The sequence below is a fragment of the Chiloscyllium plagiosum genome, unplaced genomic scaffold, assembly GCF_037043375.1.
Source record: "Chiloscyllium plagiosum isolate Xiang-an unplaced genomic scaffold, Cpla_swu_hap1 HiC_scaffold_14, whole genome shotgun sequence".
In the NCBI taxonomy this organism is placed as follows: Eukaryota; Metazoa; Chordata; class Chondrichthyes; order Orectolobiformes; family Hemiscylliidae; genus Chiloscyllium; species Chiloscyllium plagiosum.
In genome coordinates this window covers 25,116,899-25,130,549 of record NW_028270152.1, presented here as the reverse complement: position 1 = coordinate 25,130,549, position 13,651 = coordinate 25,116,899, and the positions used below count along the sequence as shown (strand labels likewise).

Here is a 13,651-nt window from a genome sequence, read left to right as displayed (position 1 = left end):
TTCCCCTAAGCCTCCTCCCCTTCACCTTAAAATCATGTCCCCTTGTTATTGACCCTTCAACCAGGTTCAGCTCCTCCAGGGTCAAATTATTTTGCTTTCTCTCAGCCTTGTGAAAATATTGTGGATTAAAGATAAAGGACCATAACATTTCCATTGCTATTATTAAACTTAACATTATCTAGCTACTAGCTGAACTCCAATAATGAAATTTAAGAGATGGTATTTTTAGGTACACCATACTGCTTAATGCATTTTCAACAATTTCCTCAGGTGAGAGGGTGATAGACTGTGATTAAATAATATGCCAAATTAGCGATTTTTGAGAAATATGCCAAGTCTCACTGTGTTGGCTCATACATGAGGAGCTATTTGTTGGGCACTGAAAGTTAGACAATAGACAATAGACAATAGACGCAGGAGTAGGCCATTCAGCCCTTCGAGCCTGCACCGCCATTCAATATAATCATGGCTGATCATTCCTAATCAGTATCCTGTTCCTGCCTTATCTCCATAACCCTTGATTCCACTATCTTTGAGAGCTCTATCCAACTCCTTCTTAAATGAATCCAGAGAGTGGGCCTCCACTGCCCAGTGGGGCAGAGCATTCCACACAGCCACCACTCTCTGGGTGAAGACGTTTCTCCTGAGCTCTGTCCTAAATGGTCTACCCCGTATTTTTAAGCTGTGTCCTCTGGTTCGGCACTCACCCATCAGTGGAAATATGTTTCCTACAGCCAGAGTGTCCAATTCTTTCATAATCTTATACGTCTCAATCAGATCCCCTCTCAATCTTCGAAACGCAAGGGTATACAAGCCCAGTCGCTTCAGTCTTTCAGTGTAAGGTAATCCTGCCATTCCAGGAATTGACCTCGTGAACCTATGCTGCACTCCCTCAATAGCCAGAATGTCTTTTCTCAAATTTGGAGACCAGAACTGTACACAGTACTCCAGGTGTGGTCTCACAGGGCCCTGTACAGCTGCAGAAGCACATCTTTGCTTTTATACTCAATTCCTCTTGTTATGAAGGCCAGCATGCTATTAGCCTTCTTCACTACCTGCTGTACCTGCATGCTTGCCTTCATGGACTGGTGTACAAGAACACCCAGATCTCTCTGTACTGCCCCTTTATATAAATTGATTCCATTGAGGTAGTAGTCTGCCTTCCTGTTCTTGCTACCAAAGTGGATAACCATACATTTATCCACATTAAACTGCATCTGCCATGCATCTGCCCACTCACCTAACTTGTCCAGGTCACCCTGTAATCTCCTAACATCCTCATCACTTTTCACCCTGCCACCCAGCTTTGTATCATCAGCAAATTTGCTAATGTTATTGCTGATACCATCTTCTATATCATTAACATATATTGTAAAAAGCTGTGGTCCCAGCACGGATCCCTGCGGTACCCCACTGGTCACTGCCTGCCATTCCGAAATGGAGCCGTTTATCACTACCTTTTGTTTCCTATTAGCCAATCAATTTTCAATCCAATCTAGTACTTTGCCCCCAATACCATGCACCCTAATTTTACTCACTAACCTCCTGTGTTGGACTTTATCAAAAGCTTTCTGAAAGTCAGGTACACTACATCTACTGGATTTCCCTCGTCCAACTTCATAGTTACATCCTCAAAAAATTCAAGAAGCTTAGTTAAGCATGATTTCCCCTTCCTAAATCCATGCTGACTCTGTCCTAACCTGTTACTACTATCCAGATGTGCCGCAATTTCATCCTTTATAATAGACTCCAGCATCTTTCCCACCACTGAGGTCAGACTAACTGGTCTATAATTTCCTGCTTTCTCTTGCCCACCTTTCTTAAAAAATGGTATAACATTAGCCACTCTCCAATCCTCAGGAACCGACCCCGAATCTATTGAACTCTGGAAAATAATCATCAATGCATCCACGATTTCCCGAGCCACCTCCTTCAGTACCCTGGGATGCAGACCATCAGGCCCCGGAGACTTATCAACCTTCAGATCTAACAGTCTCTCCAACACCAAATCCTGGCAAATATAAATTCCCTTAAGTTCAGGTCCTTCAGCCACTGTTACCTCAAGGAGATTGCTTGTGTCTTCCCAAGTGAACACAGATCTGAAGTACCCATTTAATTCCTCTGCCATTTCTTTGTTCCTAGTAATGTATTCCCCTGTTTCTGTCTTCAAGGGCCCAATTTTTGTCCTAACCATTTTTTTGCCTTGCACATACCTAAAAAAGCTTTTACTATCCTCCTTAATATTCTTGGCCAGTTTACCTTCGTACCTCATTTTTCCTCTGCGTATTTCCTTCTTTGTAATCCTCTGTTGCTCTTTAAAAGCTTCCCAGTCCTCAGTTTTCCCACTTATCTTAGCTATGTTATACCTTTTCTCTTTTAACTTTATATGTTTCTTTACTTCCCTCGTCAGCCACGGCCGCCCATGCCTCCTCCTTTTAGGAATGAACTGATCCTGCAACTTCTGCATTATACACAGAAATATCCGCCATTGTTCCTCCACGATCATCCCTGCTAAGGTATTGCACCATTGAACTTTGGCCAGCTCCTCCCTCATAGCTCCATAATTCCCTTTATTCAACAGAAGTACTGTCACTTCCGACTGTACCCTCTCCCTCTCAAATTGCAGATTGAAGCTTATTGTATTATGGTCACTACTTCCGAATGGCTCCTTCACTTCGAGGTCTCTGACCAATTCTGGTTCGTTACACAATACCAGATCCAGAATTGCCTTCTCCCTGGTCGGCTCCAGCACCAGCTGCTCTAAGAATCCATCTCTGAGGCACTCCACAAAGTCTCTTTCTTGAGTCCCAATACCATCCTGATTCTCCCAGTCTACCCGCATGTTAAAATCCCCCATAACAACTGTAGTGACATATTTGCGACAGGCCAATTTCAGCTCCTGATTTAACTTACATCCGACATCCAGACTACTGTTTGGGGGGCTGTAGATGACTCCCAAGAGGGTCTTTTTACCCTTAGTATTTCGAAGCTCTATCCACACTGACTCTACATCTCCTGACTCTAGGTCCCCCCGCGCAAGGGACTGAATATCGTCCCTTACCAACAAGGCCACCCCACCCCCTCTGCCCGTCAGTCTGTCCTTACGATAGCACGTGTATCCTTGAATATTCATTTCCCAGGCCCTGTCCACTTGAAGCCACGCCTCAGTTATCCCCACAATATCATATCTGCCAATTTCCAAAAGAGCCTCAAGCTCATCCATCTTATGTCTAATGCTTCGTGCATTCATGTATAGTATTTTTAATTTGTTACTGCTCTCACCCTTCCCATCAACCCTTATTTCACTCAACCTTACAGCATGATCCCTTTCCGAGTTTTCTGCCTCATTAATACGGTTGTCTTTCTTGACTTCTCTTGTTCTAACTATCCCTTCAATTTCCTTTTTAAACATCCAGCTTGTCCCCTCCCCCCCGCTACTTAGTTTAAATGTAGCGGTGTTGCAGTAGAAAACCTGCCTGCCAGAATGCTGGTCCCTAACCTATTAAGGTGCAAGCCGTCTCTCTTGTAGAATTTATGTTTACCACAAAATATACCCCAGTGATCCAAGAACTTAAATCCTTGCTTCCTGCACCAGTTCCCCAACCACACGTTCAAGTCCATTATCTCCCTGTTTCTGGCCACACTAGCCCGAGGAACTGGAAGCAAACCGGAGATAACCACCTTGGACGTCCTGCTTTTCAGCCTTCTTCCTAGTTCTCCGAAGCCTCGCTGTAGTATGTTCCTCCTCTTCTTCCCGACATCATTTGTGCCGACATATACCACCACCTCTGGCTCTTCACCCTCATCCTTGAGGATTTCCTGCATTCTGTCCGCGATGTCTTTCACTCTAGCACCAGGAAGGCAACACACCATCCTTAAATCCCGTCTGCTGCCACAAAAACCCCGGTCAGTTCCTCTCACGATAGAGTCCCCTATTACCATGGCTCTGTGTGATGTCCGACTCTTCCGCTCTGCCTCTGCGGCAACATTTGATCGACAAACTTGGCCGCCTTGTGAACTGGCAGTGTCATCAGTCTCTGCTTCCAAACGCTTCAACTTGTTCCTGACAGGTACTTCTCCCGGGGTCTCTTGCACCTGTCTCCTCTCCGCCTTCCTCAAGTTGATGTGATATGACGTGATAACTGATGATCTTCAACTATTATGATGCCATACTTGTATTAGCTCCCATTACATACAAATGACATGTGGATCAAATAGTACAAAAGAATTCAATGACCTTTTTATTAAAGTACCTAGTATTTAACTATGCATGCTACAGTCATTGGCATTTGCATGACTGTGTTCAAATTAAGCTATTTGAATGTTCTGTAACATCATCATGATGCATGTCATGGTATAAGCAGGTTCAGTGAGATAGAAACTGAAATCTATGTACCATCAGGTCACATGCCACAATATGGTGATGACATCATGAGCATGTCCCTTAAAGGTATATCACATATCTGTTGTGAGACACAACACAACATCCCCCTTTTTCCAAAAAGAAGTCCTGAACAGATGTATGTAGCTGTACATACACATCGTTAATTCAACAATTAAACAGCTGTGTATAAACGACTTTAAAAAAAAGTTAACAAGCTGAATAATTAAAACTTTGTTATAGTATATAATTTTACATATAAATTTGGAGGCTTGACTACTTATTCTGATCATATACCACCTGCGGGAGTTTGAGCTTTTCTCTGTGCTCTTGACTGACAACTTGGTTGGCTTTACACTGTTCAGCATTGCCACACACTCATTGTTATCAGGGGTTTCTTCTTCGTTTCTCTGTGCATGTTTGACATCTCATACATTGAGCTGAAGTGGCCTCCAGTTTATTTTTGCAATATGGTGCTATGATCAGTAATGTCCTCAATTGATGGGCTGTTTCCATATGTTATAAATCCTTTATGGTATACGGGTATTTGTGATCAGATTTCTGTATTGCACTCTCTGTCTAGTACACATTTCAATTGTTCTCGCTGGTGATGTTTCATTCTCACTGTCTTTGAAGAGGGAAATCTGTGCTCTGTTTATTCTCCCCACCATTGGTATGGTTTGAATCTCATGACTGGTTATGACACCGAGATCTGTACATATGCCACTGCTGGACGTTTGGCATCTACCACATAGAAGATTTTGGGAATCCAATCTGGACTTGCATATTGGCACTGCAGTGTGATTGGTACGACTGCAGACAATTGATGAGAGAGTCTTTTCTAACTTGCACCATGCAGAACCACTTGTTGGAGTACATGACTTTTTGCTTGTGTCATGGCAATATGTTGACACAAGCCCCTATATCAATTTTGGCATTATGGGTATGTTGACCTGTTTTTTGGGAAATATGCATACTAACAGTTGTAACAGCGTCTGATCTCTTTATACCATTAGATATTGGTGCTTGAGTTTGACAGTTAACTTGGTCATTTTCAAAAGGTTGCTAAAGCTCGGTTTGTTGTACACCTTTGGCTGTTCACCTCTGCTTGGTCTTCTGAATAAATTGAGTAAATTTTCAAAAAGAGTACAGCCTAACAGCAATATTTGTCCTCATTATGTCATATAAAGTGATGAATTTTTATGGGCTCATCCAAGAAACATAAAGCAAGGACATTTGGTAGTTTTCAGAGGAAATCATCATATATCTGAGTCTTAGTGAGCTTTTAAAATATATATTGTACACATTTGTTTGGATGACTTTCCCTGCTGCCAGTATTGAGGTGTCATGCCACCTTGTTGGCCATCTAGGTCATGTTTTGGGGTCTAGCTTGGCTTTTGAAACCAGATTTTCTGCATGCGTGCCCAATGTCCTTTGGTGCCAATGTTTTGCAGATGTGAAGAAATGTTGAACAATTGCTGGCCAAGTGTGACAAAAAAAATCTATGACAGATCTTTCTGATTGGGTATACATATTTCTAATGATGGCAAAAGTGTTGTCTGTATCTAAAGCATATAATTGATGGTGGACTCACTGTGGCATTATGCCAGCACCCATCATCCAGTAAAGTGTAGGACTCTCTTCCTTGCCCAGAAGATCTTTGTTGAGGTTTTGATGGAGTAGACATGATTACCAATTCAATTAGCCTGTCCATGAATTCTTGCTGCTTCTGGTGACATCATAAGTACGTTCCTTAAGGCATAGCAGAACAAAGGATGTCAGTGTCCTAAGGAGGGGAGAAGCTTGGTCTGGGACAGGGGTAGAACAGACAATATGTTGGAAATTGCTTTAGAAGTTATCTGTTACTGACTGTGTGGAGTTTGCACGTTCTCCCCGTGTCTGCGTGGGTTTCCTCCGGGTGCTCCGGTTTCCTCCCACAGTCCAAAAAGATGTGCAGGGTCAGGTGAATTGGCCATGCTAAATTGCCCGTAGTGTTAGGTAAGGGGTAAATGTAGGGGTATGGGTGGGTTTCGCTTCGGCGGGTCGGTGTGGACTTGTTGGGCCGAAGGGCCTGTTTCCACACTGTAATGTAATCTAATGTAATCTAATGTAATCTAATCAAATGGTGTTACATGCTCTCACATTTCTGATCTTTTATTTTAGTCATACATTTTAGTCATTTTAGTGATGTCTTCTGTTAAAATATTAGATTAAAATTACAGGATTTTATTTCAAAGACATAAATTGTTGTGCCATCGCCTTGTGTTACAATGCTCCCACATCCTTCAGTCTGTGATACATAGATTCCTCTGTCTATATCTGTACAGTTGTTCAGAAAAGTAACACAATAGAGGATTGCAGTCTTTCAAAGCAACTCGAGATATTGCTCCAATTAGGAACTTCAAGATTTCCAATCTGAGGAACCAATTTGTTTACTAACGTTACTTTCTAATTTTTCTGTGCAAAGTACTTTCAGCTTATATTTCAAAATAAAAGGTACAACATCATGAGGGGCAACAAAGCAGCATCGAATGGTATCATTCATACAATTGACCGGTTTTTATCTGGAAACATTGAAAAACTTGGGGATCCACAGGTAAATCTCACATCTCAATATTATATATAATAGTATATTGAATAAACGAATTCATGTACCCAGCTTCACCAAGCGAGATCTTGCCTGTGTTTTGTTCTGCATTCTAATGTTGCATTCAGCAAAAATTGTTAATGTTTTTTTTTAATCCATCACTCACTTACTATTTTGATCTATAGTAGCAAGTGACTTGTGAGACCCACCACAATTAAATAACTTTTTACTGATCCCTGACTCCAACCTTTAGCTACCTTCAATCTCCTAGAACCATTTCTACCTGGGTTCTAACAGCATAGAGATAGTCAACTGCTCTGGACTTCTTTTCATTGAGCCTCCTACACAGAACCTGAGTAATTCAGTTGCTTCACTGCAATACAGTTAAAAAATTAGTACTTCTAACATAGTTTACTCTCTGTCTTTTTCACAAACTTATTGACTTTCTTCACTGTTGACTGTTCTGAGTAAGCTATTGAAAACCCTGCAATAGGTCCTTCCCCAGTTACTGGGCAGAATTGAATGTTGAGTGGAGCAACTTTTGGAAGTGCCTGTTTTATGAATATTACCAACCATACTGGCAGCATGCTCAGTAAAACAAAAAAGGATGTAAATACAGTATTTCATCATACCATTACCATCAGCAAAAAAAAGTTTTGTTATCGTGAAATGACTTTCAAAATATAACTGATTTTTACCATTAACTTCTAACAAATAGTTTATTACAGACTTTATACTATCCTTCATTTACATACTTAGATATATCATATTTACAAATCTATAAAAGGTTAAACTAATGTCAGTACATGCATGATGTAAGGTGTGTGATTTATGTATATTTTGATATAATCTATTTTAAAGTTTGAACTAGTAACATGTAGGTTTTAGTCTCTATGTGTAAGAAGGGATTTAATGGGAAAATGTTCACGTTTCTAGACCCATGTTTTTCATTGAAACCCAATATGAGAGAGAGATTTCCTGGAATGTAATGGGGTTTATTTTCATTGGATGTGTTTTTACTGTTGGACAGATTAAATAATGAAGTTCCATAGGCTGTTTCCTGGTGGAAGGATCTGAATTTTCTTTCTTTTGCTTTGGAGAAAAGCTACAGCTTCAAAAGTCTTTTGGTTTTAGTTCTCAGACATTCTGGTGGAAGTTATATTGTGCAAAGTAGTTTCTCCTGAAGGAGAGAAATCATTTAGAACTGCTAAGAAATATGTTACCTCTGCATAAGTTGTTTCATTTGAAAGTTCCAGATGAGAGGTGTTCAGTTAGAACTGTGACAGGGTTATTTGAAGCTGAGAAAATCTAAGCTCAGTTGTGTGAATACTCAAAGAGGTGGTTAGCAAACTCTCAACTGTGAGTTGAATCTGGAAAGGGTCCAGAGGAGATTGACAGGTATAATCCCAGGAATGAAGGGCTTGTCACATGAGGAATGGTTGAGGACTCTGGGTCTGTACTTGATGGAGTTTGGAAGGATGTGAGGACATTTGATAACCTTACAGAATACTAAGAGGCCTGGATAGGGTGGATGTGGAGAAGATGTTTCTGCCGGTAGGAGAGACTTGGACTGAGGGCACACAACCTCAGAGTGAAGGGACGACCCTTTAGAATTGGGATAAGAAGGAATTTCTTCAGCTAAAGAATGGTGACTCTGTGAAACTCCTTGCTGCATAAGGCTGTGGAGACAAATTCATTAAGTGTATTTAAGAGGGATGGATGGGTTCTTGATTAGTAAGGGGATCAAACTTAACAGGGAGAAGGCAGTAGGATGGGGTTGAGAAACGTTTCAAGCCTTGGCCTAATTTTGCTCCCATATCTTACAGTCGTATTATAGATATGGACACATCAGTACTTTTATTTGAGCCGATTCTTTATTTAACTGAATTACAATTAGGCAAAGAGTTTCTATTCACAAACATAACTTAGGAATTGGGGCACTCTTTCCCAAGTCGCAGTAAAACCATGGTGCCTACTACATAATTTCCCAATATAAAATCTATGTTTATGATATGCAATTTAAGAAGAATTCTAACCAAACACAATTCATTTGTCAGGACACAATTTAAATTTTCTTTATGTAATGGGAAAGACACACACTTCCCATCAACACTGTTTGATAGCATTAAGCTTTGAGCCATATCAATGTCCCTCAGGATAAAAATCTTCTCAGGCTTTTCCTTGGGCAAAAATGGAGAGACTTACTTTTCAAATATAAACCCGTTGTAATCCTTGACACTGCCATCACTTCTCACTGTAAGAAGTAGGGAATGCCTTCCAAACTTCACTTTCTGAGTCAATGTGCCCTGTGGAAATTCCTATTATGTGCATCAGTTCCACTGGTTTAACATTCATTTCTATTATTGGTACTGCATTTTCTGAAGACCCCTTAAGTATTCCTGTCACTCTCTCTGGTTTACTGTTGCACTTACAACAATTTACTTTTAAATGCCTTTTCTTATGACAACGAAAACATACTGGTTTCATAACGTTACTTTCCTTCTCTATATTATCCTTTCTAGCACAGCTTTGAAACAGCTTTTCCCTTTAACCTAAAGCTAGAATCTTGGCTATTCCCCCAGCGACTCCATTTGTAATGTTGCCAGATAGAAACCAACACTTAGCTGTTTGTGAGAAATATTATGTACATCAACTGGACCCGCTGACTCTTTGACTTTAGGTAACTGATGACCAACCAAATGGGACTCAATTCTTACTGGAATACTCTTCTTGAATTCTTCCAAAATCATAATTTCCATCACATTTTCAAACATTTGCTAGAACTCAGTGAACTATACCAGTGATCCCATTATTTTTCACTTGTCTCCAGTAAATTCAACAAATGTCTCACTGGGTTTCATCTTTTCTATCCTAAACTTAACTATTAAGCTTCATTAGAAAGGTTACAAGCATTACAAACCTGCACTTCTAACTGTCTCATCATCTGAGAATTGTTTTTTCAAAATACTAAATTATATGTTCTTGCTTCACCAGTCAGGACAATTTGTAGCGTAAGTGCCCATGTATCCTTTGGCCTTTGATTGTTTAGCAACATTCCCCTATGACAATGCTGTTATTTTAAGAGATTACTTTGTCCTTTTTTTTGAAGAGAGGTTGTGAGACAAAGGCACTGAGCATTCTACCAGAACCACTAGGGTAAGCAACTGTGAGGCCTTTAGGTTTTTTAAAAGGTTGGAACAATGGAAACAGCCTGAATGGATGTGGCCAGATCTCACAGACCAGGCTTTCTAGTTTTCGTTTAGCTTTAGCATCAGAAGCTTTTTAGGGTCTCAAGAGTTGGAAGCTTCATTAAACGATTTCCAGCTTCTACTTTCTTTGAAATCTCTCAATGTAGTTTCCTCCTGGATTGGAGAACTGCATGTAAAAATCTGTGTCTGAATTTGCCTTTTTGCCAAGGGGTGTGTTTATTGATGTTACTATATTGGAACAGTTAATTAGTAATAGATACTTTATCTATTATTAAGTTAAGTTTTCCAATAGTTATGTTGTTCTAAATTCCTCTTTCTTTTGTTTGTAGTCTGACTATAGCATTTAAATAAATTGTGTTTTGCTTAACGTTGTTTAGTTTGACCAGTCGCACCACATATGGAGCATGCACTTCACATCTACTTTCAAAATAAGAAAATGTTAGGGTCTGGGCTACCTTCTTAATTTTGAGGGCGTATGGTCAGTCCATAACACCCCAATGAGAGAAAATGACTTTATACTCCAATTCCATACATTTATGAACAAAAGGAAGATTTTTGATTAAATCAAACTTAAAAATGGGATTTCGCGTCTAATTGACCCTTTGTCAAAGCTGAACGAAAATCCTGTTGAAGAGAAGAGTAGTACTTCTTCAGGGTAGGCATTCCTGGGAGAGAGAGATGGCAGTGGGTTAAACACTGGATACAAGCACATCACTGTGGATGCTGGAATCTGAAACCAAAAAAGAAAATGCTGGAAAATCTCAGCAGGTCTGGCAGCATCTGTAAGGATGCTTTGACAAAGGGTCAGTTAGACTCGAAACATCAGTTCTTTTCTCTCCTTACAGACGCTGCCAGACCTGCTGAGATTTTCCGTCTGTAAGGAGAGAAAAGAACTGATGTTTCGAGTCTAACTGACCCTTTGTCAAAGCATCCTTACAGATGCTGCCAGACCTGCTGAGATTTTCCAGCATTTTCTCTGTTGGTTTCAGATTCCAGCATCGCCAGTAGTTTGCTTTTAAAAATGGGACTTCCCTCTTCAGCCAAAATAGGGGACTGTCTTGCTACCCATAGCCTAAACTATCTTTTTATCCAGTTTGTTTCATGATTTTCTGAACTCTTGAAGTTCAAGTTCAAACATTTTTCTCTCTTTCTGTCTCAAGCTACTTCATCTGTAACTGAATCCTAGCCAACTCAATCTGCATTCCACCTGGGTTAGACTCTTATCTCCTTCCAATCCCAGATACCGTGTTGTCACATTGACTATACACTTTGCCTTTGCTTTTAATTTTAACTGCAACTTTTCAGCTAATGTTGCTTGCCTCGTTTTGACCGCCATTTGCAAATCACTCAGAGATAAATCTGTTCTCCCCAGAAAAGTCATAGCAATTCGCAAAGCCGGCTTGATTTTCACTATGTACCGTAAAATTAACAATCTTAATCAGCCGTAACTAGATCAGGTTCCAGCATGTGTATTTTGCTGTGGATTACAGATCCCACAAGAGCCCCAAATTACATTATGATCCCAGACCAGACTGCCAACTTTGCTACAATGCCAGCTGAGATCACCAAATTATGTTACAATCTCAGGGAGCCTGTAATCGTTTGCTCTTTAAAGTAAATCGAAGGTGAGAAGAGACTTGCTAATAGAATAAAGCCACATAATTCCACAGTTTTGAACAACAGTACTACATAAGTTAGAACAGTAACACAATATACTGTAAATGTATAACTTATTTCTAAATCCCAGAATTAGCATGTGATAAACATCAAACAGTCAAGATAGATCACAAAGACTATTTAGGTAAAAACAATGACTGCAGATGCTGGATTAGTAGTGCTGGAAGAACACAGCAGGTCAGGCAGCATCCGAGCAGCAGTAAAATCGACGTTTTGGGCAAAAGCCCTTCATCAGGAATAAAGGCAGAGAGCCTGAAAGGTGAGAGATAAGCTAGAGGAGGATGGGGGTGGGGAGAAAGTAGCATAGAATACAATAGGTGAGTGGGGGAGGGGATGAAGGTGATAGATCAGGGGCGGGGGGAGGGTGGCGTGGATAGATGGAAAAGAAGATAGGCAGGTAGGACATTGCTGAGCTGGAAGTTTGGAACTAGGGTGAGGTTGGGGAAGGGGAAATGAGGAAACTGTTAAAATCCACATTGATGTCCTGGGGTTGAAGTGTTCCGAGGCGGAAGATGAGGCATTCTTCCTCCAGGCGTCTGGTGGTGAGGGAGCAGTGGTGAAGGAGGCCCAGGACCTCCATGTCCTTGGCAGAGTGGGAGGGGGAGTTGAACTGTTGGGCCACAGGGTGTGTGGTTGATTGGTGCGGGTGTCCCGGAGATGTTCCCTAAAGTGCTCTGCTAGTCTCCCCAATGTAGAGGAGACCGCATCGGGAGCAACGGATACAATAAATGATATTAGTGGAGTCTTTTTGGAGATGGCAGAAATGTCGGCGGATGATTTGGTTTATGCGAAGGTTGGTAGGGTGTAAGGTGAGCACCAGGGGCGTTCTGTCCTTGGAGGGGTGGGGTCTGAGTGCGGAGGTGCGGGATGTGGACGAGATGTGTTGGAGGGGTGGAGGTGCGCATCTCGTCCACATCCCGCACCTCCGTCCTCAGACCCCACCCTTCCAACCGTAACAAGGACAGAACGCCCCGGTGCTCACCTTCCACGCTACCAACCTTCGCATAAATCAAATCATCCTCTGACATTTCTGTCACCTCCAAAAAGACCCCACCACCAGGGACATATTTCCCTCCCACCCCTTTCTGCCTTCCGCAAAGACCGTACCCTCCGTGACTACCTGGTTAGGTCCATGCCCCCCTGCAACCCGCCATCCCATTCTGGCACCTTCCCCTGCCACCGCAGGAACTGCAAAACCTGTGCCCACACCTCCTCCCTCACCTCTATCCAAGGCCCTAAAGGAGCCTTCCACATCCATCAAAGTTTTACCTGCACATCCACTAATATCATTTGTTGTATCCGTTGCTCCCGATGCGGTCTCCGCTACATTGGGGAGACTGGGCACCTCCTAGCAGAGCGCTTTAGGGAACATCTCCGAGACACCCGCACCAATCAACCACACTGCCCTGTGGCCCAACATTTCAACTCCCCTTCCACTCTGCCAAGGACATGGAGGTTCTGGGCCTCCTTCACCACCGCTCCCTCACCACCAGACGCCTGGAGGAAGAACGCCTCATCTTCCGCCTCGGAACACTTCAACCCCAGGGCATCAATGTGGACTTCAACAGTTTCCTCATTTCCCCTTCCCCCACCTCACCCTAGTTCCAAACTTCCAGCTCAGCACTGTCCCCATGACCTGTCCTATCTGCCTATCTTCTTTTCCACCTATCCACTCCACCCTCCCCCCGCCCCCGACCTATCACCTTCATCCCCTCCCCCACTCACCTATTGTACTCTATGCTACTTTCTCCCCACCCCCATCCTCCTCTAGCTTATCTCTCCACCCTTCAGGATCTC

At 42.0% G+C, this 13,651-nt stretch overlaps 1 protein-coding gene across 3 annotated transcripts in view; it reads left to right on the top strand.

Annotated features, from left to right (window-relative positions):
- The window catches only part of stab1 (stabilin 1), a 276,631-nt gene that overhangs the window by 77,234 nt on the left and 185,746 nt on the right, over nt 1-13,651 (top strand). For 2 of the 3 annotated variants that reach the window (XM_087994200.1, XM_043707873.2), the window contains exon 13: nt 6,849-6,977. In XM_087994200.1, coding sequence (XP_087850326.1) covers nt 6,849-6,977 — 129 coding nt within the window. The remainder of the gene's footprint in view (nt 1-6,848; nt 6,978-13,651) is intronic. The other variant, XM_043707874.2, reaches the window with a different exon arrangement.